A 27928-nucleotide genomic window follows, 5' to 3' on the forward strand; every position below is an offset into this window, starting at 1 on the left:
TTCTGGGACAGTTTCGTGATTCTGGGGCAGTGGAGGTTTTGTTTGTTATACGTAGTTCCATTCTTTTGGGGGGGGTGCGTGGAGACTTTGTTTCTCTCCTACACTAAGACTGCAATTTTAAGAAGAAGACTGGCATTATGGAGGGAACTGGGGGCCTCTTAACTTGCTGCTCTTGTGACATTTTTCCACTGCAAAATGACCACATTCCAGCCACCCTCAGCTGATAAGACAGCTTTTTAAAATCAAATAAATAAACTGAAATTGTTGAATTGTTGTTGCTGACAGATTTGCAGTCCGCATGACAGTCTTCACTAATGGACAGATTCTTGTTATCAGTTAGACTGTTGGCATACGCACGGTTAGGAATGCATACGTCAGTACAGTATATGTGAAATCAGACTGTTAGGGGGAAAAGAGAGAGTTTTGTCTGCAGTAGCAATTTGCATGTTATAATAGGGACACGGATTACAAGACACTGGTGGATTTATGCAGGGCGGCAATCTCGAAAACACATATCTATTATGCACGCTTTACTTCATGGTAAGATGGCCCCTCATTGTGTACTGTATAATGAAATTTAGAAGACACAGATCCTTATTGTTGCTAGATTTTCTGAGGTTCATTCTTCCCCTGATGTATGTACAAATGTTAATGGCAATTATGCACTAAACACGAGAGGAGAAAGAGCTTTCTGTTCCAGGGATGAGAATTAGAGTTTTAAAAGTCATAGCAAAGCTTGCATTTAAGAAGACCACATCTTTGCAGTTAGGAAGAACATAGCTCTTAATTCTCCTAATAGCAACATATTTCGTCAGTTTTTCTTCTCTTTTTTTTTTTTAAAGAAGCGGACTACAAAATCAATACAATGCCATGGATGGTTTCAGTGGCTGGGAGCTAGGTTGTTAAAATATTCTGAAGTTTCTTGGTTCTCGATGGAGAGCGTTGTGGCAGACAGCACAAAAATATGTATATTTAGAAATTTAGTCAGTTGCATCCCCTGTGGTTCTCCCTGCCTCTCCTAATAGCAAGCATCTCTCCAGGCTTCAGCCACTTGGTCATCCAGGAGTGTAAACATTTGATGAAATCTATTGAATGTTTCATTGAAATGCTTTTACTGTGTTAGAAGTCTTTTGCCAGCACAATGCTTTGAGATAGCAACAGCTGCAGTGTAAAATAGAATGTAAAACAGCACAGTATTGCTGCAGAGACAATAATGAACAAAGCTGACAGTCAAGAGACACAGAACTGCACCTGAAACAGCTATTTATTACCGATATTGAACAAAGCCACCTTACCCTGTGTCTTTTGTAGGTTTAGCTGCCGTAAGAGACTCAGAGCTGCTGTTTCTCCAGGTCTTTTTCCTCTCTCTTCCTCATAAATGCATACGACAACAAACACAACTTCATTACATATCTTGATAATGTCCAAGGTGCATTCCACCCCACCACTTAATGATTTGGGGCAGAGACCCTCCAAGCCTCATGGCATCTGCAACATGTTTATTTGTATTAGTTTATTTAATAACATTTCCCTAGTTTAGTTAAAACATTTAAAATTCCAAAGTGGTTTACAGCACATAAACACTGATAGAATAAAACAATCAATTCAATTCAAATAAAGACCTGGTCTCAGATATTAAGCAGAGCAAGAGGTGTCTTTAACAATATTATCTGAATAGTTATTATTTCAGTTTCTCTAAATATCAAAAGTCTTAGAGTACAATATTTTTGTACAGTGCCATTGCATCTGTATGTAGGTTGTATTTGTATTTGTTAACAATGATGAAAACTGTGTGTGTATTATAGTTGATGCAGGAGCTTCCACAATAGGTGGACAATTCCATGCACAGAGAGTTTCTTATAGTTTCTGGAGTCTATTTTGATATATAACTCACACATTTCTAGTTACAGATGGGTAGCCGTGTTGGTCTGCCATAGTCAAAACAAAAAAAATTTGTCTGAAGAAGTGTGCATGCACACGAAAGCTCATACCAAGAACTAACTTAGTTGGTCTTTAAGGTGCTACTGGAAGGAATTTTTTTTGTTTTCACACATTTCTGTATTTTCCTTCCTTTCACCAAACCCCTGCTGTTAGTTATGCTTCCTCATTTCTCAAAAAGCCAATTTCATTTTATTTGCTTTTCCTTGATTTTCAAAAATGGCATATAAATGTCCCCTTACAAAGTATTGTTTTGTATATCTTTCCTCTTCTGCTATTTCCTTCAGTGAGGTCTGTATGGACCCAGGAACAATGCATAACTTGTGCTGTTTGTCTCTTGAACCTTGATGCACATAGATCAAGAATAATTTAAAGTACAATTGTACTTTGAAAAGTGACTATGTAAAAAGGCCTCTTGCTGTTCAAAGGGCCTTCTCCCAGTGTGCATTCTGATTCATAACTGCTGGTTTAAGTGACAATGATAATTGTTTTCTCCTTTCTGTTCTGTTAGCTCTGGAGATTGAATCAAGGAAGCAGTGGCAGCAGCGCCGTGTGTGTGTGTTTCTTTGTGAACATTGCTAAAGGATTGCATTATTCATTTCCATTAGTTTATGCCTGTATGAATCCATGTTCACATTGGGTCAAGATTCTCAATGTCTGAGGCAGGTTTCCCCAGTGAAGTAACTAGATGAGATGTGCCCTTTAATCCCTAATGCAATCTGAACACCAACCTTCCTCAAGGGGAAATGTTATTCCCATGTTGATTGCCAGTTTGTTTCCAGGCCCATGGTGTTCACATTGGTGTTTAAGGCCTTAAATAACTTACGCTTCAGATATCTGAAATGCTGCCTCCATCCCAACCCTCCCCCCCTCAAGTGTTAAGATAGGCAGAGGGAGGGCACTTGTCATAGTTCCACCACCATCAGAAGTGTGCCCTACTTTACAAGGGATAATCCTCTATTTGAAGGGCCATCAGTCCTCTGTTTGGAAGACCTTTCTGTTTGAAGGCCTATCTGGTCCAAGTGTGGTTTAAAGATAAAGAACCTTAAGAAGGGAGAGCAAGGGGGACCTTAATGTCACCCATCAACAATTAACACCTGAGAGTCAGTGACAAGCAGAACCAATTCTTGTTCTGTCCCAATCCTCCTCCCTGCTGATTTCTACAAGGGCCACCCTGTGACTAAGGAGGAGGACAATATCAGGCAGTGCCGTCCTCCAGGCTGGTTGCATTCTGCTTAATATCGGTTGAACATTAGCATTACATAGCGATTTAGGCAAAAGCTGTTTTAATCCTCACGTGTGAAATCACCACAGGAGTACTGACTGATTTAGAATGCCATATTTTAAATAAAAAAATTAATATGGTCATTTGGTGCTGTGGGAGCTAGCAGGGTTAGCATGCCCACTTTTTTTGCTTCACCAGAGTTAAGGTAGGCTTGAACAGACCTTGCCTACGCCTGTTAATAAGAGATGTTCACATTAAGTGATGTGTGCAGCAGAATCCTAATTGTTGTGAGCCTCCTCAAGCTCCTCAAGCTCTGCCAGACTGTTTCCCCAAGGTTACTTATGCCCAAATGTGATTTTATTGCATTTTGTATGTATGTATTATACAGCTTAATTGTATGCAATGCATGCTAGTAACATGCAGGTGTTGTTTTGCCTCCTTTGTTTCAATAAGCGGTGTTTCACATACAGTGTGTGCATTGTGGGTTTTCCGTGCTAAAACCACTGTGTGAAAGAGACGAAAAGCCTTTGCTGCTCAGATCCTCTCCCGCTTTGCGTTGTTTTTGAGGCTCTGAAAAAAGAGATAAGTATTAGATCCTAGAGTGCCCTAGCACCTGATGCCAAGACATGTTGATGTAATCAGTCAGTCCTGAGCCTAGGGTGTCAAGAATGGGACATGGGCAATATTTCCAATCACGACACCATTCAGGTGCTGTACAGAAATCGGAACAGGGTGTCTGGATGCAACTCACAGCTTCATGTTAATTTCAGGGTCATGGCAGAATTCACAGAGACCTGCAGATTATTTCTGTCAAGACTTTTGCAGAAAGCAGCTCAGTTGCCCGTGTTTCCCACTGCCAAGATGGCTGCAGCACAAAATAATTGATGCCATTTAAGTGAGTGCATTGTTCAAAATACAAAAGCAAGTCTCCATATAATCAGAAAATAACACTGACTGTGAAGGTTGCTATTTGGATTTGCAAAATGCTGGTCTGTTTCCTCCTTGTGTCCAAAAGGTCTTGCTGCTTCTCTGTATCGGGTGCAATGGTTCAGTTCACACATGGTGTTAAATGAGGGTTTAGCATTACAAAGGAGGAAAGGGGAGCTTGGGAACCTGAGCTTCACTGCGGCTTGTCCACGTTACTGGCAAATACAGCCAGTGTGTCTTCAAGGAACACTGGGCAGCTGATCATTGTAGTTGATTGCAACATTGTAGGAGTGTAGGTGATTGTTACATTGTAGGAGTGCTACTGAAATTGCTTCCCCTGGAAATGCGAAATACCATTAATATGTGCAGATTTTGTTCAATTTTGTACAATAAACTAGTATCTATTTCTTAAGCTTTGAAATTAGAACTTGAAATTGGAGGGATTTCTTCAAAATCGACATTAATTACAGCCCCTTCCTATTTTTCCTGAATGCATTATGCTGCTGAATGTCAGTACTGTACTGTACTTCACAACTACTAATATATATTTTCCTGCAGTGAATTATTTTTGTAAGCTATGAAGGTTTGTGATAGGTTATGGGAGGGAAATAGGTTATGTGAGGGAAATGAGAATAGTAAGTGACAAAATGGAGATGGGGACAGGTGTCATGAAAATGATGGGGTACATTATTTTTTAATTTGTTTGAAAATGTATATTTAAATCTAGATTTTCAAGATAAGTTACAAAAGAGATCAAAAACATTAGATATAAAAGCAATTATAGTAACAGTAAAAATACAAAAATACAAACTTAAAAAAAATACTGTCTAAAACATGGCTCTCTGGGCAACCCAGTCAGATGGGCGGCATATAAATAATAAGATGATGATGATTATTAAGCAAGCCTACAGAGTGGCAGGGATATATAGAGAAGGACCTCTGGTGCCAGACATAACAAACAGGTAGGTTCCTGTGGAAGGAAGTGATCACTTAGGTGCAAGTGTGAAAAGTTTTTATGCAGCTGGAGATTAAAATCAGTTTGAATTGCACTCAGAAATGAACAGGAAGCAACTGCAAGATATGATCTGACTGACCAGGTCAGCAATCTTGTTGCTGAAATTGTTTTCAAAGACGGAGCCACATATAACGTACGACAGTAGTCTAATCTGGGTGTTGATGCCAGGATATGGATAACAGCAGTTAGACTACATCTGTCTAGAAGAGGCTGTAGCATGTTCCTGGAGTGAGCATGTGCAGATGGCACCATCTCTCACAAACACATAGTTATAGTTCAGACACATGCAGCAAAGATTAGATGAAAAGAAGCATTGGTCAGAAAAGAAACTCTCAAGTAGAGAAAATTGACTTGGTTTGCATTTTAATAAGTAAGTAACTAATTTGAACTTGTCAAATCAATGCAAGAATCAAAAACAACTTTCTTTTGAAATTTACACTTCTGTGAATTTTGCATTGGCGGCCTCCTGCCAACTGTGTGCATAAAGATAATATCTATAGGGAAAGTGTGCGTAGAAATGCATATATTGAAAACAAAATACAAAAATGTGTTATTTTAGGGGAAATTACTTTGCATAAATGTGTACATTAGTCGAAACTGCATACAAGAATATGTTTATTAAGAGTAATCTTTATATTTTCCATTCAAACTAGCATGTTAGGAAGAAGATTTTAGGCAAATGAGTTATACTTTGTAGAATAAATTGTCCTGGAATCTCTGCCTAAAAAGGAAAATGCAAGATGAAATGATTATATTGATCAGAAAATAAAGCAATTGCATGTTTGGAAGATTGATTTAATATTTCTTTCTATCTCTTTTTGCATTCTCTCTCTTTCATTGGTTCTAAAAATTGTAACATAGATACGTTTTTTCCTTGATTTTTCCCAATGTGCTTTTCAGATATGAAGGAATAACCAAGACTTGGTCCTGTAATGTTAACAGTAGAACAGGCACTGCCTACTTCGTAACATAACCCTTTAGAAAAATTACAGACACAAACTGAATCCTGTGTTGTTGTTTTTATCTTTTTTTGTAGAAAAAAAGAATTCTAAAGGGCTCAATTGAACTATCGAAGATTAAGTGTGTAGAAATTGTGAAAAGTGATATAACAATTCCATGTCACTATAAATACCCTTTCCAGGTAAGTGCAAGTTTGTGACTCCGGGCCAGCTATCCTATTAGGCAGAGTGATGAAGCCACATCAGGCATGAAAGGGTAGCAAGTATTTAGATACTTAATTCATTTTTGCTTCCAGAGAGAAGCAAAAGAGGTGGAGTTTTCTACTTTAGATGACAAATAGCTTTGCTTGCCTTAAATTGCCTTTCACCTTGACTTTGCCTGGGGTGGGGTGAGGGGCGATTGGCTAAGCCCCAGGAAGCAAGGTGTCTTCTTGGTCCAGCCCTATCAGTTCCATAACCTAAGCTGGGCTAAATCAATCAGTTTGACAAGTACCAGAGTCAGAGAGACTTTTCTACAGCAGGCTAACAGTGCCCAGACTGTGGAGCTTCTTCCCTCAATTTTTCAGTTTTAAACTTATCTGGAAAATGTTTATTTTCCTATTTCTTAACCGCACAAGAACGAATTTAGGTATCTGGAGGGAAATGCAGCATTAGGAAAAACTCAGCTGGCCTTCCTTTTCTAAAAGACAATTCCTAACCCTTTCTGCAGCAGTTAGCTTTGGAACTGCATGCAGATTAGAGTAACATGGGTGATTTATTTGAGTCATGCAACTGGCGATAATTTGGCAAATAATTGAATTATTTATTTCTGCTACAGATGATAGATAGATAGATAGATAGATGATAGATAGATAGATGATTGATAGATAGATATGATAGATAGATAAGATAGATGATAGATAGATGATGGATGGATAGATAGATAGATAGATAGATAGATGATAGATAGATGATAGATAGATAGATAGATAGATAGATGATAGATAGATAGATAGATAGATAGATATCCATGCCATATTTTGACTTTTAAAGAGTACTTATGTCAGAAGTAGGTTATTTTCCTATTTGGTCTGGAATTTATTCTATGCACCTTTTTTCATGTTGTAGATTTTTCATGACAACTATCTGCTGTACGTCTTTGCTCCCAGCCAAGCGAGCTGTCAGAAATGGGTGCTGGCTCTGAAAGAAGGTAACTGATCACAGTGTAATCTCTCAGGTCAATAAATATTCCAAGAGCAGGATCAAAACACTAGAGTTGTAGCATAAACTTGAATGACTCAGAGCCCACTTCAACCACTTTCACATATGCTGCCAATACTGCATGTCTGCTATTGAGTTCCTTTTGAGTGCTATCGTCCTGTTGAGTTCCATGGGATTTACTCCCCAGTAAAATATGAGCACACCTGCTACCTGAAATGCTTATAAGCCTCTCTCCTGCTGTTAGCATACATATATGAAAAACAGAAATGCTGCTTTAAATACCTTTGTATAATTCTTTTTGATTGATTGATTGATGGGCATGCAGGAAGGCAATTTCTGCTTCAGCTCGTATGCTGTCTTTGTGTCACTTTTGAGCTGAATTGTGAGTTGCTGGCACTCTGGACCGAACTATTTCAGGCTGCAAATGAGGGATCATATATTTTTGTTTGCCCCCAGTGTGGGCAAAGGCACTGAAGCTTCCTTCACATAGTAAATACGTAAACACAACAGCAAGAATGTTTTAGCATTCCCCCATATGCTTGCGACTATCACTGAAATGGTATAAAAATACCTATAGTAAATAATTTTCTGTCTACGCTAGGGATTTTTGACATAGGGAAACTTATTATTATTATTTTTAAAATGCAACAACCATGATCCTCACATCAGTAATTTAAAATAGTGCAGTCCGGAATCTGTTGCTTCACTCCATGTAACATAGCTGTTACATATTCAGTAATCCAGCTGTATTTCTTTTGGAAATTTGGCCTAGCCAAAGAAGAGAAAGTATTGTATCTCTGCTGGCTGGCCACTTCCAATTGTAGCCCACAATGATGGGATGGACCAGATGTGCCCCTCTGCATGTGGAATGTAATTTTCAGCTACACTGGGCCTTCTGTCACACCTTCTCCTTCCCAGTCACTGGCAGTTTATATGGGAGGTACTGTAACAGCATTTTTCATCAGAACGCCACGTAACAATAAATATTGTTAGCCATTGTCAAGATGGATAGGCTGGGGAAATTTGACATAATCTTAATTTTTCCATCCAACTTTTTCCAGAAACTAGGAACAACAACAATTTGGTGGCAAAGTTTCACCCAAATTTCTGGATAGATGGGAGATGGAGATGCTGTGCTCAGGGAGAAAAACTGGCAACAGGCTGTGTGGAGTATGTTCCAGCCAATACTGGTACGTAATTCATTCCAAGTGTCCTCATCCCTTCTGTATCAGTACTGAATTGATGCTTTACCCTGATGTACGATGCTCTAATTTAGATGAGATATCAAGCAAGGACCTGGTCACCTTTGACAGTTGATATCCCATGCCATTTCTGAGGAAAGAGGGGAAAAAATGTTCAGTGCTCCCTTGTGTTTAATTAAGTCTTCTATCACACACATGAAGCTTATTGCAAGCTGACTGTGTTCTGTAGTTTGGTTCACTCACGCGAGTGATCTATTCATGCTATTGTTTGAACCCCTGGCATAGATTTACTGGTTGTCCTTGGCACTAGAGGTCCACAGCCTCAGTGTTGCCCATCTGCAAAATGGCTACATGTTTTATGGAATGTCTTCTAAATCCTTTGTTCTTTAATAATTAGTTGCATGGTTGTATGCTACGTATAGTACGCAGCTGGCTTTGGTTGCTTGAGTTCTCTGCTCTACTTCAGTTTTATTTATTGCTTTGACACAAAGATGGGGTTTCCCCCTTCATTTTGATGACTTTAGAACCTCAGGCCCTGGGGGCAAATGCAGCCCTTACACCTATTTGTCTGGCCCTCAGGACTCCCCCCAGGCCACCCCCCTCACTGGCCCTACTCTACACCCTCCTTTAGCCTGACTGGAATAACTTCTTGAACTGTGATATTTCTCGTTTGCATAGATGGAAAGATGGGTAGGAGTGTGTAGAAACCTCTGATGTGTGTGGCTGCTGGAATGCAGCCAATTGTACAAAAGGAAGAGTCATAGAACTCTAGATTTGGAAGGGACCACAAAGGTCATCTACTCCATCCCCTTGCAATACAGGAATGTTTTGCCCAATGTGGGGCTTGAACCCACAACCCTGAGATACTAATTTGAGCTATCCATTGTCCTGCCCACTTTCCCCTCTAGCCCTTCTGGAGGGTTGCCCATGAGGAAAAGCAACCCTTGGGCTGAAAAAAACGTTCCCTTCCCTTGTGTTAGACAGATCAGTGATTAAAAAGGTAAAGGTAAAGGTACCCCTGCCCATATGGGCCAGTCTTGCCAGACTCTAGGGTTGTGCGCCCATCTCACTCAAGAGGCTGGGGGCCAGCGCTGTCCGGAGACACTTCCGGGTCACGTGGCCAGAGTGACAAAGCTGCTCTGGCGAGCCAGAGCCGCACACGGAAACGCCGTTTACCTTCCCGCTATAAAGCAGTCCCTATTTATCTACTTGCACCCGGGGGTGCTTTCGAACTGCTAGGGGATTCGAACCGCCGACTTTCCGATCGGCAAGCCCTAGGCGCTGAGGCTTTTACCCACAGCACCACCCTCTGCCTAGTTACTGCTGGGCTGTCCAATGGGAAGCAACAAGCTCCATCCCTTGGCGTTGATACCCAGTTGGACCTGGTGGAGCCAAGAAGTGAGGCAAGGAAGTGTTAAGGCTTAACACTTCTTGGGCTCACTTGTTATCCAAGGGCCTTCTGGCGGTTCCCTCACTACGAGATGTGAGGTTACAGGGAACCAGGCAGAGAGCCTTCTCAGAAGTGGCGCCTGCCCTGTGGAACACCCTCCCACCAGATGTCAAGGAAAAAAGCAACTATCTGGCTTTTAGAAGACATCTGAAAGCAACCCTGTTTAGGGAAGTTTTTAATGTTTGATGTTTTATCATGTTTTTAATATTCTGTTGGGAGCCACCCAGAGTGGCTGGGGAAACCCAGCCAGATGGTCTGGGTATAAATAATAGTTGTTGTTGTTGTTGTTGTTGTTGTTATCAATGTTCACCCAGCTGCAATAGTTTCATCTTCCAGGTGTTGGCAACCTTGGTAAGTGGGCAATGGCTTCATACAGCAATGCTCATGTTTAATGTAACTTCATAACAGCACTGTATAAATGTATGACTGCCATTGTGGGGAATGGAAACTCAGTCCAAAAGTGGGGAGAATAGTGAATGCCATTAAAATTTATAGTTTTGGGAGTGGTTAATATGAACCTCAGAGACAGAACTTGCAGGTTTGCTTTGGGCCAGTTCAAATGAAGGTTTGCTATAATATGATTGTAAGAATGTACTACTTCGGGTCTGCTTGCCTGAAGCCTCTGGCTGTGTGGTTAATTAACCATTATTCCCCATGCCCATGTCCAGTCTCTGAGCCACTGCAAAGTGTGGTGAGAGTTGCTTCATTTCATGAATAGAAACTGCAGAGCAACCAACTCTCCGTGTGAAAACAGAGCCACCCTGTGGCTGTTTGAATTTGCCCAGATTTGTAGGGTTATGATAGTTCTTTCTACTTTCAGAGGAGGTTTGAAAAAGGGCAACCACCCGCTGTGAGGAAAGGTTGCAGTGTTTGTGGCTATTTTGCTTAGAGAGAAGGCGAGTAACAGGCGGCAGGACGGAAGTTTATAAAATTGTACATGGTACAGAGAAAGTGGGTAGATCGATGTTTTTCATCCTCTCTCATAACACTAGGAATGGACATTCAAAGAAGTTGAATGTTAAAAGAAACCACTGCTTCACACATTGCTTAGCTAAACTATGGAGCTCTCTCCCACAGGAGGCAGGGATGGCCACCAACTTGGATGGCTTTTAAAGAGGGTTAAATTCATGGAGAACAAGGTTATCAGCAACTACTAGCCACTTTGGCTATGTTCTGCCTCCACAGTCAGAGGCATGATACCTCTGAATACCAGTTTCTGGGAACTGCAGGTGAGCAGGGCATCCCACAGGCATCTGGTTGGTCACTGTAAGAACAGGATGTTGGACAAGGTGGGCCTTTGGCCTGATCCAGCAGGCTTGTCTTTTGTTCTTTATGCTTTGTTCTAAACATGAATCATATTGTTGGTAAGCGTTTCTTTTTTTTTTTCTAGTCTCCAAGAAACCTCTTCCCCCAACTCCAGAGGATAACTGGGTGAGCGTAAAGAAATGGCACAGGCATAGTGATGAAGTGCAACGTTGTTAAAATTCAAATATGTTCAGATATTTCTATAATATTTGCATGTATCCAAAGGAGCACCTATATATCTATATCTATATCATCTATATATCTATCATCTATCTATATCTATCTATCATCTATCTATCTATCTATCTATCTATCTATCTATCTATCTATCTATCATCTATCTATCTATCTATCTATCTATCTATCTAATCTATCATCTATCTATATCTATCTAGATAGATATAGATATCTATATCTATCTATATCTATCTATCTATCTATCTATCTATCTATCTATCATCTATCTATCTATCTATCTATCTATCTATCTATCTATCTATCTATCTATCTATCATCATCTATCTATCTATCATCTATCTATCTATCATCTATCTATCTATCTATCTATCTATCTATCTATCTATCTATCACCTATCTATCATCTATCTATCATCTATCTATCATCTATCATCTATCATCTATCATCTATCATCTATCATCTATCTATCTATCTATCTATCTATCTATCTATCTATCAGTACTTTTCCATCTATAAGATGCCCCCATGTATAAGGACCCCCCCTAATTTGGGGGGGGGGACTCGGTTTTAAGAAAATGAGGGGAAATGGCCCAAAGTTGTTGAGCTTCTCCCCCCCCCCCCACAGCTGTGGGCAGGAAACACTCCCCAGATCATTTACTGCTTGCTGCAGCATCAAGGAAAGTTGCTCTCCCGCCAACCGGCTGGCTGGCAGGTGCGCTGCTTCTCCCCACCCCCACCCCCATGCTACTACCCATGTATTTGACGACCCTCAAAAAACCCTCGTCTAATACATGGAAAAATACGGTATGTGCTTGTCTTGTTGTCATTTTTAAATAGTAACTTTCGTTATGTCTTTGTGGAAATATAGTAAGGGTCCTGAATTGGGTATATATCTTCTTCCCATCTATAGCTTTGAAGTGCAGTATTTCATAGTTTGGGATTTAAGTACTGTATGCAGTTCTTTCAAATCTACAAATCATGCATATGTGCAGAAGATTGTTGTGTGTCTCCAGTGCATGTATGATGTAACGTGAGTCGCAGGCATTTTAATATACTTATTATTTTCATATGCTTAATCTGGGCAATCTTTCCATCCTAAAATGGGAATGGAAAGATTGTGAGTATCTGACACATTGACTGGGTTCACACTTGAAGTCCAACTTTGGTTTATCTATCTGAAAACTAACCACCAGCTGTAACCAAGGTTTGCCCTACAGTTTACAGCTTGTGCTTTGCCTGAGAGAACTAAATCGTGAGTCTTATGTCAGTGTTATGCAGCAGCAAAAAGACAGGGGAGGAGTGAAGTGGCCACAGTCTTTTCTTCCAGAGCCCACACATGCAAGTAGGTATTTCTTGTAGTTAATTTTGCATATTTAATATGGCTCATTCAAGGGTTTTTTTTTTGTTTTGTTATTTCTGTACAGAGATTATTTGCAGAGTCCAAGGAATCTCCAGTAATAGCCATTTATGACTACAGTGCACAGAATCCTCAGGAGCTGGAATTACGGTGCAACGAAGAATACCATGTTATTGATAACTCTGAGGTCCACTGGTGGTTGGTTCAGGATAGAAATGGGTAGGTAGGCCATTTGCTTGGAGTTTCTCTTCTATTTTTAATTGCAGACACAGAATTAATAGCCACACAGCTTTCTCCGACTGTACTGCTTCCTGCTCAGATTGATGGTTACAGGACTCCATCTATAAATATAGTTTGGAAGCTTATCCTCTATTACCAGTAATAGCCCTTTCTAGAAGAGAGTTTAAAAGGCATCGTGCTATTATAAAACAGTTTAATTCATGTATACTTCGGGTGAAAGATGCCTGGGTTTCTAGTGTACTAATATTAGAGCATTCTGTTTTTAACAGGCATGAAGGATATGTACCAAGCAGCTACGTGGTAGAAAAATCACCAGAAAATCTGCAAATATATGAGTAAGATTGTTTTTCCTCTTTAGCTACAACATTGGCTTGGATCCCAGCTAGCCACAAATGGAAGAATTGATTCCATTTGCAGAGGGAATTGGGATCTAGCATAGTAGAAGGCACCCTGGGATACAGGGACGAGGCTGGACTTTTCAACAATCTCTTCTTTCCCCGCACTGTGTCTCAGCCTCCAGAGGTTCCCCAAAGCCCCTAAAGTATATTTTTAAGGGTACAGGGAAAAGGTGAAATACATGAAAGGCTACTGACTTCTTTCTGCTGATGTGAGTGTCTTGCTGCTGATGGGACACTCCTGCTGGCAAACGCTTAAATAGATCTAAGGCCAAGCGATTATTACTACCAAGGGGGTGAGAATTCAGTTGAGTAGATTTTTTTAAAAAAAACAACCTTCCAAATGAAGGTGTAAATTTGTTTCAGGTTTGGGAGGGTTAAACTGATAGACAGGATTGTGGAACTAGTGAAGGGGGATATTATCTGTTCAAGGGGCAGAAAGCCATTTCAAGGAATATTTAGTCTGCTGAATTGTGGAGAGTAACTCTCCTTTTCCTTTACCAGACGTGGCCATAGCCATGCAGTTTTTGCATGTGCTGAACATTCAGAATCTGCTTAATTTGTAATGATGAATGAATTCTGATTTCCTTAGTATGTTCTTCACAAATTAACATGGATGATAGTTCATGTGCCATTTCATGTGCAGGATAAAAACAAGAAAGTAACCCAAATAACTCCAAAGCCAAGGAGTTTACAGCTAAAGCTGTACAGCCTAACCTCACATCCTGGGACTCTTTGATCATTGCAGGTGGTACAACAAGAGTATCAGCAGAAGCAAGGCAGAAGCCCTGCTCAAGGAAGAGGTAAAGTGAATTCCCTATGGTGATGGTCTTTTATTTTTCTTGGATATGTATTTTTTATGCTTTGGTTACTTTGAACATGTTGCAAAAGAGACATCTTGGGGAAATGCAACGACACTCTTAGTAGCACCATGTGCTCCTGATGTTCAACATGTCCTACAAGACCAGGGCTTTTACAATGGTGGCATCTGTGCCACACTGAAATGTGCTTCCAGTGAACATCAGGCAAAAACCTACGGGGATTTTAAGGTGCCTTATAAGATTTGGTCTGTCCACTCAGGCTTTCTCTTAGGAGTAATCTAGCTATGCTTATATAGTAATTTGATCTAGTGATTTGCAATGTTTTTTGTACATGTTTAAGTAATGTAATTTTATTGGGGGGAGGGTTCGGTTGTCACAATGCTACAATATTCTCCCCCCCCCCTTATTGGTAGTGCTACAGATATTATTTTAATTAATTTAAAATAATGATTTTTAAAGTCACTATCCAATCCTCTGTCACCTGAATTGCCTGATTATATAATTTGCTGGGTTGTAAGTAGTAATCCTTCCACCACCAGTTCCAGGCAGGTGTCTCTCCCATCCTTAACTGGTTGAACCTGGACCTTATGCTCTACCACTGAGCTACAGACTTCCTCTAAAAAGCAGGATGAAATATAATACATTATGCTAACCAAGCGTCTTTGAAGATTGGCTCACTCTTTTCTCATATTTGTACCACCTGTGTTTGTTCTTTTTAAAAGAAGCCCAACTTCCTGCCTTAGCACCAACACCATTATACTTTGTTCTAGGTCAGGCAGAGTTGTGGATTTGGGGATTGGTGATATGGCTTCAGCCACTTAGTTTAGGGATTCTGAAGCCTCTGTTGCATCACTGTTCATCGGCTCTGATTTTCTGACTTTCTCCATCTTCTCCTTTTCAGGGTAAGGAAGGAGCCTTCATGGTGAGAGATTCAAGGCAACCTGGCACATACACAGTCTCAGTTTTCACAAAGGCTTTGAGGCAAGTCAAATCCCAGTGGATGTTTGCCGTGGTTCTGTTATTTGGGTTTTTGTTTCAGATCTTCAGATGAAGGGCAGTAAATAAATTTAATTAATATAACAATAACGATTATAATTTTATTATTTATACACTGTCCATCTGGCAATAATAATATTGAATCGTTTAAAAAGGTATCAAACATATCTGTCCCCAGACTTTCCAAAGTGTGACCTTCTAAAGGTGCTCTTTCTAATTATTGTTTAAAAAGAAACAATGGAAGGGTTTCTTTTCACTACCTTTTTTAAAAGTAGAGGCTCCAAGAGTCAAATAAGTGTTTGTTTGTTGTGTGTGTCTGTGTGTGTCTGCATCTGTGTCTGTGTTTTCCACGTCATATCTACAGTATGTGCCCAAAGTTTCATTGATGCTTGGTAATTCTAGTTTGTTTTTTAACTGCTTCTATACTGTTTTGAAAGGAACCTTATTTGTTTGTTTTGTCTATTTAAGCAACGAGAACAACCCTGTTATAAAACATTATCACATCAAGGAGACAAGCGACATCCCCAGGAGATACTACTTGGCAGAGAAGCATGTTTTTGATTGTATCCCGGAACTGATCACCTATCACCAGCATAATGCAGGAGGTATGTCCAGGCAAGAACAGGAGAAACAGCTTTGAAATGATCCGAAGATGTTAGGTTTTATATATATATATATATATATATATATATATATATATATATATATATATGTTGCTCTGGAAATCAAAGTTGAGGTCAGCTGCTGTTAAACATGAGTGGTTTTGCAGATGCAGAAGTGCCTCTTGGTGTCAGCAGTGGATTGCTCTGTTAATTAAACTTAGTTCCCATAACTTAATTCACACAAATTTCAATGGGAAATAAGTTCAACTAACTTATCCAGCCCTGTGTAAATTACCTGTGTTTCTGATTATCTGAATGATTGTAAGTTATACATTGTCTCTTATATTTGTCACTCTGGGCCCAAACTTTATACTGACAGAGCTTCATAGAACTTCCTTGGGATGTAACTTCTCTATGAATCATAGTCATAGACATATTCAAACATATTATGTGAAATGTGGCTGTCATCTATCTCCTTAGTCTACATTAACTCTTGGCTCCATGGCCCATCTCTTTTCCACCCCTTCCAACAATCAGCAGTCAGTGTCACCTTTTCCTCCAATTCATGTATATATATTTCCCAACATGCAGGTCTTGTGACTCGTTTGAGGTATGCTGTTTGCTCTTGGAGAGAAAAGGCTCCTGTTACTGCTGGCCTAAGTTATGGTGAGGAGACTGCATTGACTTGATTGTGCTTTTATTCTTTAGTTATATTCATTTGGCATAATGGTTTCACTTGTCTGAATGACATGTGCTATGACTCTATAGAAGTTATCGTTGCATCCATTTTCACTGAGAACAGGCTCACATCAATGAATGGATCAAGTAGAAACGTACTTTTAGCAAAAACAACAGAACCTCATAGTATCTTAAATACTAAGGGTGAACTTCAATGGAACGCTTAGGAGATTGTTCCATCAGTGCAAACATTTCTGCTTGTCCAGTAGAACAATTTCCCCTTTCCTCCATCTGTATTCTGTTTTGGGGTTTCCCCGAATGCCCCCCAAGCAGATTTGGGGAGTGCATGGGGGCAATGGGGGGGCATTTAAAACAAAATGTGTATGATGGTGCAGTCTAATGGAAAACTGATGAATTACTATAAGAATCTAACCACGTTCCATTATTATCAAAATTAAATTGTTAAAATTTGAATGAAACTTCTGAAACCCTTAAAATCTATTATCATAGCTGGGGGTATTGTAAAAGGCCTAGTACTGCTGCACTCCTTTTCTTTCATAAAGCACTACACAGGCTTGAAAGTGTTCTTCTGCTGCCTTATCCTAGGAAAATGGATGATTAATCCTCAGGAACTGACATTTGACCAGGAGATTGGCCTTGGCCAGTTTGGGGTGGTTCATCTTGGTTACTGGCTGGGCCGGATGAAAGTGGCCATAAAAACCATTCGCACAGGAGCCATGTCAGAAGAAGACTTCATTGAGGAGGCCCAAGTCATGATGTAAGCAATCCTGCCAAGGTCCAATACCAGTCAAGGTCCATTACATTGTGTCAAGCCTTTAGAATGATGTCAGGTGAACCCAATGTTGTGTAAAACAGAGACACCATTTCCTGTTATGAATCAAATGGCAACATGACTTTTTATCTCTTAGTGCAACTTTCACTAATGTCCAGTTTTGGACAATCTCTATAACCCGAATTAAAATGTATCAAATGTTGTGCTTCAAATACAGGCTGAAAAGTTGTGGGACATATGAGTGCTTTGTAAGGTTCTCTTTGTCCCCTGTACTTTGGTGGAATTGGTCTTTACTGGAACAATAAGAGCTAACCCCTGAATTTCATTTTTTATCTATGTGCAGACATATGCACAAATAAATATTAATGAAGTCATGATGCTTGGAGGCTACTTAGTGCAGTCCTATATATCTACTCAGAAATTTGATGGGAGTTATTTCCAGTCCTAGCTAAGGATATAATTTCAGCCTGAGTTTCTGGTTGATGATGGATCTTTATGTTGTTCTTTTAAACACTGGGCAGTTCTAGAGGGATAAGGAATATAAAGCGGGCATACAGCAGGCTATTTTTACTGCAGTCTTTGCTTGGCCCAGCAATTCTTCTTTTTACGATTCTATGAATTTTTGCTTTTGTTTTGAGATAATATTTCTCTAGACACCACGACAAACATGAAAAATGTGGCATCAATTATTTTAAAGCTTGAAGAAAATATTTTCGATTTTAAAAAGCAGTAATTTGAATCAATATAAAGATGGGGTAAAATGCTGTTTCCACTGGGACTTTTGATGCTGCACAATCTCTCCTAAGATTGGAAATGAAAGATTGACTTTGATGTCACTGGTGCTATGCTCAAAGGAAAGGCATAATTTTCGCTTTTTATAGCTCCTTCAATAAAAATCCCTATTGTATTAATATCTGGTGCTTATTTTCATAAAGACATAAAGCAAGCTCAGGTTCTTGGGGAAACTGCATGAGCATTTATTATACATATTCTGAAGTATTTAAATGCATTGCGTATGTGAAGAGTATTTAAAATACATTCAGCAAGGCTGTTGCTTGAACAGAAAATAGGGGAAATGTCAGTTACATTTTGTTTATATGTCCAAGCAGTGCAGAATCCATCTTACTTTTCAAGAGATTCATACCATGATGAGAGAAATACAACATGAAATTTTCCAGGGCCCACAATTTGTGTGTATACCATTCCTGGGTCTGGTTTTCTTCTTTCACATTGATTTTTTTTGCTCTTTTCTTAAATTTCCTGTTGAATATGCCCATATATCAGCTTCTGCAAAGGACTTCACATGACCACACTCATTTCTCCTCCTATGTCAACAGGAAGCTCTCCCACCCCAAATTAGTCCAGCTGCATGGGGTATGCATGCAACAAGCTCCTATGTGCCTAGTGTTTGAATTCATGGAGCATGGATGTTTGGCTGATTATCTAAAGAGGCAGCGAGGGAGTTTCTCAAAGGAAGAGCTCCTTGGAATGTGCCAAGATGTGTGTGAAGGAATGACTTATCTGGAACAAGCGTCTGTCATCCACAGAGACTTGGTATGTCTGGGTCATGTCCGTCTGTACCTCTTGTAAAGAAATTAGTAAAAGGTAAAGGGACCCCTGACCGTTAGGTCCAGTCGTGGCCGACTCTGGGGTTGCAGCGCTCATCTCGCTCTATAGGCCAAGGGAGCCGGCGTACAGCTTCCGGGTCATGTGGCCAGCATGACTAAGCCGCTTCTGGCGAGCCAGAGCAGCGCACGGAAACGCCGTTTACCTTCCCACCAGAGCGGTACCTTTTTATCTACTTTGACGTGCTTTCGAACTGCTAGGTTGGCAGGAGCAGGGACTGAGCAACCGGAGCTCACCCCGTCGCGGGGATTCGAACCGCCGACCTTCTGATCGGCAAGTCCTAGGCTCTGTGGTTTAACCCACAATAGCAGGTCTTAAATGAAGAAGGAAGTGAAATTATCACCACTTACAAACCATAATTTAAATAATTAGGACTGTAACAAATATTCTTCCATTTCAGTATGTGAGCCAAAAATAGCGGTGGTGGGGCCATTATAGTTATTGCCTGAAAAATCATTTTATTGTCAGAATATTTACTCTTTTAGGCAACCCACCCCCCATTTTCAAATGCTATTGTTTCTCTACCTGCTGAGGCTCTGGTGCCATTGTCCTTGTCGAGTTTTTCCACAGACTGGCCAGTCACATGGGCAATCCCAGCCAACTGGAAATCGCATGCTAAATGGGATGATATCACATCACTATGTAGCCAATTCTATTTTGCTACATGAAGATATTAGTGAGGGAACACAGTCTGCTGAGAATGAGGGAAAAACTACATGGATCAAACATATTCCCAGCCTATCAAATTTGACCATGTGATTATGTTGTTGAGTGAAGAAGACAGACTAATCTGATTAAAAGAGGAGGAGCAAGTCTGAGATATGTAAATGAATATGCAAACGTTTTCACAACCTCTGTGGAAAAAAAGGTGTCGGATGTACTTTTCAACACAGCTAAAATTGCTCTTGAGAAATAATGGGTTGTTTCAGTTCAGCCCTACTAATACTCTCTTTTTCTCCATTCTACACAGGCTGCTCGGAATTGCTTGGTAGGAGAATTCCAAGTTGTCAAAGTGTCAGATTTTGGAATGTCACGGTAATTTGAACCTTGTATGCATACTGGATGAGTAGAATTCCACTAAAGTTTCCCCCTCCTTTTGAAATGTGTCCAGCAGCTACTTCATTGTTGTGGCAAAAATATACATTTAGTCTGGTGCTCATAGTTGTCCTGTTCTTGCTGAAACTTCCTCTAGCTGTTCCCTCCTTTGACAATTCTTTTTTTTTTTTTAATGTGAACTCAAATTGCTGGCGGCACCATTTCTCATGATTTCCACACTTGATTTCTTTTGCCCCATTGTCATTTCCAATCAAACAGTTTGAGCCATTGTGAAAACCTATAAAAACTAAGAACAAAGAAAATAATGAGATGCCTCTATCATACCACATTCAACCCTCTGGAAAAGAAATCCCATCAACTGTTAAACCACTGTCATCACCTGCTGTTTTCCAGGCATCATTTCACCAGTTGCTAGCCGGATATGTTCTGTAGTTAACAGCACTGTTGAAATGGTTGGCAGTATCTGATAATATGGAACCAGAGACAGTGAACCATTTGGTTTAGCTTCCAGTCTGGACCAGGACATATTATCCTCTTACACCAGTAATCATGTATTATAAAGAGGATATTATGTTAGCATAGTGCACAGTATTTTTTTATTATTATTAATTCAATTTATATACCACCATCACAAGATCTCAGGGTGGTTCACAGAATAAAATCCAAGATATAAACACAAGGAAACAACTCAAACTAAAACAAGAATTCCCCCCCACACCAAAAAAACCCCACAATATTGTATGAGATCCTGAGAACTGATTCTTCCGCTTGCAATGTATGCATTCTGCCATGGAGCTGCAGCCTTTCTCTGTGTACAATGGTGTTTGTGTAATGTGGACCCTGGAATCATTCAAATGGGTTGTGGCCTTAAACACGTTGCTCTGTTTTAGATACGTCCTTGATGATCAGTATACCAGCTCCATGGGCACCAAATTCCCCATCAAGTGGTCAGCACCAGAGGTTTTCTCCTATAGTCGGTATAGTACCAAATCTGATGTATGGTCATTCGGTAAGAGCCTTTAATCTCAAAATTCCCATTCACTTAATTACTTCAAGTTCTTCTTCTTGAAAAGACCTTCCATTGTTAATCCTTTCTAGATAAGAAGTTCCAGCCTCGTCCTCATATCCCTTTTGTGTAAAAAGGCTTACATTATTATTATTTAAATGTAATATGTTTTAAACCATATTTGGCTTAACATTTCCTATAGATGGGGAGGGGGGGATTGCAGGCGCCAGCATGGTCTGTGACTTATTATTAATTTGCATAGCATGGTTTGCATAAGAGGATTCTTATGTCAAGTCATGGCATCATGCTTCTGCGAGCCTTTCCGCTTTGCTACTCCTCAATCTTTTCACATTCTCCACTGGATCATTAAACCATCCTACTGTGACCTGGATCAAAACACCCCGAGGAATGACAACTAGCCTTTACCTATGAGTGAGCACTTCAACTAAGAGTTTCGTAATTTTGCTTATTCACCAATAAAGGACATCCCCTAGATTTATAAATGTTTCAAAGTGCTTGTATCATGAAGATGCTTCTTGAGAGTCAGCATTACTTAGCTGATATGAATATGGAATTCCGCTAGAGACAGGGTAGCTCTGTGCTTTTTGCATACAGTTGTCAACTGCAATTAAGAAAATATCCTTTCCATTTTGCTTCTTTATTTTGAATTCACAATTAGTGTTTTGGGTGGTTTGTTTCTAGTCATGCAGAACAGCAACACTTGTTTAAAGTGAGTTTCACAGTTTCGATTTAACCGTGTTTTGATTCAGCAGTTGTGTTTGATTAATTAATTTTGACCCTTTTGAAAAGCAAGTTGGCAGACAGATCATAACTCCAGTGAAGAAGTTGCATTGTCTGCAACAAAGAAAATTTTAATAATTTACATGAGATCATTGTGGAGAATCAGCGGTAAAGTCTGGAGAGCCAGTGTGGTGTAGTAGTTAGAATGTCAGGATTCTTCTGCTTTGGCGATCACTTGTAGCCATGTAAGATTGTCTTCCATAAACACGGTCTTAACAGTGAGTCTCTAAATGACTATGGAGGCCAATTCTGGATCCACACATCCTTCCACAGTGGGGATATAGGTTTCCTGGCGGGAGTTGATCACGGTGTGGATTTGCCAAGTGTGCCTTCCTCTTAGCACGTTTCTCCCTTTTGTCCTGAGTTCGAGTATCTTCAAAGCCCATGACACCTTTGGTAAAGGCTGTTCTCCAATTGGATCTGCGAGGTCAGGGTTGAAATCCCCATTCAGCCATGAAGCTCACTGGGTAACTTTGGCCAGTCACTGCCTCTCAGTCTAGTATTCCTGTCAGGGTTGTTGTGGGGATTAAACAAGGAGGGAGAGAATCATGCAAGCCACCTCCAATTCCTTGAAAATATGGGATATAAATGCAATCGATCAGTCCTGGCTCCCACATGTAGGCAGAGGCAAACACATAACGTACTGACAATCAGGAAACCAGTGAGACTATTTCTATTGTAAGCCTCATTTAGTCTCAGCATAGGAAGCTGCCTCATTTATGTATTTATTTGTCTGAAATTCTGTTCACACTTTTTTCCGAAGGAGCCCAGGGCAGCAAAGACAGCCAGTCTTAAAAATAAATAAATTCCAAAACTGTTAAAAACACCTAAAAAAGATACATTTTAAAATGAGTCAGCAAAGTTTTTCAGCAGGTGGCCGGTCCACTGTCCCTCAGACCTTGTGGGGGAACCGGACTATATTTTGGAGGGAAAAAATTAAAAAATTCCTATGCCCCACAAATAACCCAGAGATGCATTTCAAATAAAAGGATACATTCTACTCATGTAAAAACATGCTGATTCCTGGATTTTCCGCTGGCCGGATTTAGAAGGCGATTGGGCCGGATCTGGCACCCGGGCCTTAGTTTTCCTACCCATGTTTTAAAGCATTCTGAAAACTGTAACAGTTAAAACCATTGTTTCATCCAGTGATCTCAGGATTTATTTTATTTTAGTTGAAAAAGAACACTTTTTGGACAGAAACCTAGAGGACCTACAGAAAGGTACGGTGGACCCGGCAAGAGAAGGACAAGGATCAACACCAGAAGGAGGAGGGCTAACGGACATTGCAAATCTATCATTTGGACTACCACAACCGCCAACTGAAGAGGAAGAAAAGCTTGGAGCAGTCGGAGGGTCAAACAACTAACAAACAAAATGTCTCTGCAACTTCTTAGCTGGAATTGTAACGGTTTGAACCATCCCAGAAAAAAACGACAAGTTTTTCATATTTTGAAAAGGGAACAACTGGATCTGATATGTCTACAGGAAACCCATATAACCAGAGCACACAGGAAACTGTTGGTGAACAAAAGACTAGGACAAGAATTTATATCTTCTGATAAAGTAAAAAAGAGAGGAGTAGTGATTTATGCAAAAGAAAAATTGGACCCAAAAATGAAATTTAAAGATGAAGAAGGAAGATATCTGGCAATTGAAGTACAGATTCAGGGGGAAAAATATTTGATAATTGGAATATATGCACCAAATGATGGGAAGGCAGAATTTTTTAAGAAGTTGCATGAGACTTTACTGGACTATCTCGACTGCAAAATAATAATGATGGGGGACATGAACGGAGTGGTCTCTACAAACATGGATAAGGCACAAAGACAGACAATATCTAAAGAAGGAAGACTACCAAAGACTTTCTTCGAGATGACGGAAAATATGGATTTGATTGACATCTGGAGAACAAGGAACCCTCTCGAGAGAGAGGGAACTTTTTTCTCGGAATCTAAAATGACATGGACAAGAATTGACCAAATCTGGGTATCTAGTGTGATGGCTACAAAGATTAAGAAAGTAGAAATCTGCCCAAAAACCTGCTCCGACCATAACGCTGTAAAGATGGAAATGAAAATGACAACAACTGGATCCTTTAGATGGAGAATGAATGACTCCTTATTTAGAGATGAACAATTTTGTAAAAAGGCCCTAAAGACATTGAAAGATTACTTTGAGATAAACTTGAGAACAGAAGTTGAAAAAAGAACAATTTGGGACGCGAGTAAAGCCGTGATGCGAGGCTTCCTGATACAACAGAATTCAATCAAGAGGAAACAACAAAATGAAAGGAAAGAAAGAATTTTAGAAAAAATGAAGGAAGGAGAAAAGAAACTGAGGTCAAAACCAAAGTCTCAAGAAATTTTGAGAGAGATAAAGTATTACCAGACGCAATATATGGAACTGACAAATCAAGAGATAGAATGGAAAATCAAACAAATGAGACAAAGGACTTTCGAGTCAGCAGACAAATGTGGGAAGCTCCTTGCATGGCAATTGAAAAAGAGGCAAAAATTGAATACAGTCACCTGTTTGGAGATAGAGGGAAAGAATATTTACAAGCCAAATGAGATAAGTAATTGTTTCCAAAGTTTTTTTAGGAAATTATACACACAAGGGCCAGTGAACGAACAAGAAATAGATGAATTCCTTAAAAATCATGGACTACCTAAAATTTCAGAACAGGGCAAGTTGACCTTGAATGAGAAAATAACAGAACAAGAAATAGAGGAGGCCATTCAAAAAGCACAACTGGGAAAGTCTCCAGGACCAGATGGTTTGACGGCCAGATATTATAAAGCTTTGAAAGAATGTTTAGTGCAACCATTGAAAGAAGTCTGCAATGAAATACTGGAGGGGGAAAAGGCACCTGAAACGTGGAAAGAGGCTTTTATCTCACTTATACCAAAGACTGAGACTGAAAAGAATCAGGTTAAGAACTACCGCCCGATATCATTACTAAATGTGGATTACAAAATTTTTGCAGACATTTTAGCAAAAAGATTGAAGAAAGTATTGATAGGTGAGATTCATAAGGACCAAGCGGGCTTTCTCCCGGGAAGACATATGTCTGACAATGTGAGGAATATAATAGACATTGTGGAACTGCTGGAAATGAACATTAATAGAAAAGCGGTTTTGATTTTTGTGGACGCGGAGAAAGCCTTTGACAACATTTGTTGGAGTTTTATGAAAAAGAATCTCCAAGGGATGGGGGTAGGCCAAGGTTTTGAAAATGGTATAGGTGCAATATACTCTGAGCAGAAGGCAAAGCTAATTGTGAATAATGTGGTAACGGAAGAGATAGCCATAGAGAAAGGAACACGACAGGGATGCCCTATCTCCCCTCTACTTTTTATACTGGTCCTGGAGGTTTTGTTAAATATGATTAGAAAGGACCAGTTGGTTAAAGGAATTCAGGTCGGAGTGAAAGAGTATAAACTAAGGGCATTTGCAGATGACCTAGTTTTGACTCTGCAGCAGCCAAACACTAGTACAAAAAGAGTTTTAGAACTGATTGAGATATTTGGTCAAGTTGCAGGATTTAAATTGAACAAACAAAAAACTAAAGTGTTGGAGAAAAACCTAACAAATGAAGAAAAAGAGACATTTCAGAATGAAACAGGTTTGGGGATAGCAAAAAAAGTGAAGTACTTGGGGGTGAATTTGACAGCGAAAAATGTGAACTTATTTAAGGACAATTATGATAAATGTTGGACAGAAGTCAAGAAAGATTTAGACATATGGTCAAGGCTGAAACTTTCCTTGTTAGGCAGAATTGCTGTTATCAAAATGAATGTATTGCCTAGAATGTTATTTTTGTTTCAGACATTACAAATAATAGACAAGATGGACTGTTTCAAGAGGTGGCAGAAAGACATATCAAAGTTTGTTTGGCAGGGCAAAAAGCCAAGAATAAAATTTAAGACATTAACAGATGCAAAAGATAGAGGGGGTTTTGCCCTGCCGGACTTAAGACTTTACTATGAATCAGCAGCGTTTTGCTGGTTGAAAGACTGGCTGCTCCTCGAGAACACAGATATCTTGGATCTCGAAGGATTTGACAACAGATTTGGTTGGCATGCATATATATGGTATGACAAGGTAAAAGCGCACAAAGGTTTTAAGAACCATATGGTGAGGAAAGCTTTGTATAATGTTTGGATAAGGTATAAAGACTTGTTTGAAAGTAAAACCCCTAGGTGGCTGTCACCAATGGAGGCAAAAGAGGTGAAAAAATTGAATATGGGTTCTAATTGGCCTAAATATTCTGAAATCATAGAACAAGATGGTGAAAAAGTAAAATTGCAGAGTTTCGAGAAACTGAAGTTTAAGGTGAGAGATTGGCTACATTATCGACAGATAAATGAAGTATTTAAACAGGACAGAAAGAAAGGCTTCCAAGTGGAGAAGTCAAAACTAGAAACAGAACTGTTAGAATCCAATACTAAAAATTTGTCAAGAATGTACAACTTGCTGTTGAAATGGAATACCCAAGATGAAATGGTGAAATCTAGCATGATTAAATGGGCACGGGATATGGGGCATGACATTGAGCTTGCTGACTGGGAGCAGTTATGGACCACTGGTGTTAAATTTACGGCATGTAATGCCTTAAGAGAAAACATTATGAAAATGATCTACAGGTGGTACATGACTCCGGCTAAGTTAGCAAAGATCTATCATCTGCCCAATAACAAGTGTTGGAAATGTAATGAAACGGAGGGAACCTTCTATCACCTTTGGTGGACCTGCCCGAAGATTAAGGCTTTCTGGGAAATGATCTATAATGAAATTAAAAAAGTTCTGAAGAGAACCTTTAATAAAAAACCAGAAGCCTTTCTCTTGGGCATGGTGGGCCAAATGGTGCCAAAGAAGGATAGGACATTTTTTATGTATGCCACAACAGCAGCAAGAATCCTTCTAGCAAAGTATTGGAAGACGCAAGATCTACCCACGTTGGAAGAATGGCAGACGAAGGTGATTGATTATATGGGTCTGGCAGAGATGACTGGCAGAATTCGAGACCGGGGGAAAGAGGCGGTGGATGAAGATTGGAACAAATTCAAAGTTTATCTTAAAAACTGTTGTAATTTGGAAAATTAGGGGCTCAGGGTAATAAGAGATAAAGAACTACAGTTGTATTAATAACTTATGGAAGTTAAATTTATGAAATATAAACAAGTTTATTACGAAAGGGTTGCTGAAAAATCTTGAAACAAGAATGCAGAAAAGGGGTGGTACGGGGAAGTCGATTTTGTGTTTGCTTATGTTTTTGCTTTGTTTCTTTTGTATTTATGAAAAACCAATAAAAATTTATTAAAAAAAAACAACAACAAAAAATATATTTTATTTTAGTTGTTGTATTTATATCCCACCTTTTCTTCCAAGGAGCTCAAGGTGGCATATATGATTCTCCCCTCCCTCATTTAATCCCCACAATAACCATGTGAGGTAGGTTATTTGTGGGGCATAGGAATTCATTCATATTTCCCCCCCCAAAAAAATATAGTCCGCCCCCCTCACAAGGTCTGAGGACAGTGGACCGGCCCCCTGCTGAAAAAGTTTGCTGACCCCTGGACTAGATTACCCACAGGGTCCCTTCTAACTCTAGGATTCTCTGCTGCCACTGCCATGTGGTAGGAATGGCTATGCACATGTACCTCTTTTCAGTCAGATTTGTGCCACCTGTGCCCTAGAAGACGATTCCCCAGGGCTCCTCAGTAAACCAAGTAGCCTCCCAGACACAGAAGATGTCTGTGGGAGAAAGGCGGGCCATGACATTAATGTGGATGCACTCTCTTCCAAATTCATATATTGCTTGTTTTCTTTCAGGAGTATTGATGTGGGAGATATTCAGCGAAGGCAAAATGCCTTATGAGAACCGGACCAACGCTGAAGTGGTGGAAGAAATCAGTGCTGGTTTACGTTTGTATAAGCCCAGACTGGCCTCCAATACCATTTACACGCTCATGAGACATTGCTGGAGTGAGGTCAGTACTAGAACAGGTGCAGATTACTTCATATATGAGAAGAGGGATCACCTCGTAAAGGGGGGGTCCGAAACAGCACTGGTCTTTACTTAAGGAGAGCAGAAGTAGTCCTGCTTACACATTTAAACATTCTAAGAA

The 27928-nt window shown here is 39.8% G+C and overlaps 1 protein-coding gene across 1 annotated transcript in view; it reads left to right on the forward strand.

Moving 5' to 3' along the window:
- ITK (IL2 inducible T cell kinase) overlaps positions 1 to 27928 on the forward strand; it is a 38487-nt gene that overhangs the window by 9301 nt on the left and 1258 nt on the right. Inside the window, exons 2-16 of the mRNA XM_077924626.1 lie at positions 6142 to 6246; positions 7172 to 7253; positions 8326 to 8454; positions 11307 to 11347; positions 12845 to 12996; positions 13287 to 13352; positions 14161 to 14215; positions 15135 to 15214; positions 15698 to 15834; positions 16423 to 16497; positions 17116 to 17287; positions 18640 to 18856; positions 19899 to 19963; positions 20875 to 20993; positions 27633 to 27790. Coding sequence (XP_077780752.1) covers positions 6142 to 6246; positions 7172 to 7253; positions 8326 to 8454; positions 11307 to 11347; positions 12845 to 12996; positions 13287 to 13352; positions 14161 to 14215; positions 15135 to 15214; positions 15698 to 15834; positions 16423 to 16497; positions 17116 to 17287; positions 18640 to 18856; positions 19899 to 19963; positions 20875 to 20993; positions 27633 to 27790 — 1653 coding nt within the window. The remainder of the gene's footprint in view (positions 1 to 6141; positions 6247 to 7171; positions 7254 to 8325; positions 8455 to 11306; positions 11348 to 12844; positions 12997 to 13286; positions 13353 to 14160; positions 14216 to 15134; positions 15215 to 15697; positions 15835 to 16422; positions 16498 to 17115; positions 17288 to 18639; positions 18857 to 19898; positions 19964 to 20874; positions 20994 to 27632; positions 27791 to 27928) is intronic.

The sequence above is a fragment of the Podarcis muralis genome, chromosome 2, assembly GCF_964188315.1.
Source record: "Podarcis muralis chromosome 2, rPodMur119.hap1.1, whole genome shotgun sequence".
Lineage (NCBI taxonomy): Eukaryota > Metazoa > Chordata > Lepidosauria > Squamata > Lacertidae > Podarcis > Podarcis muralis.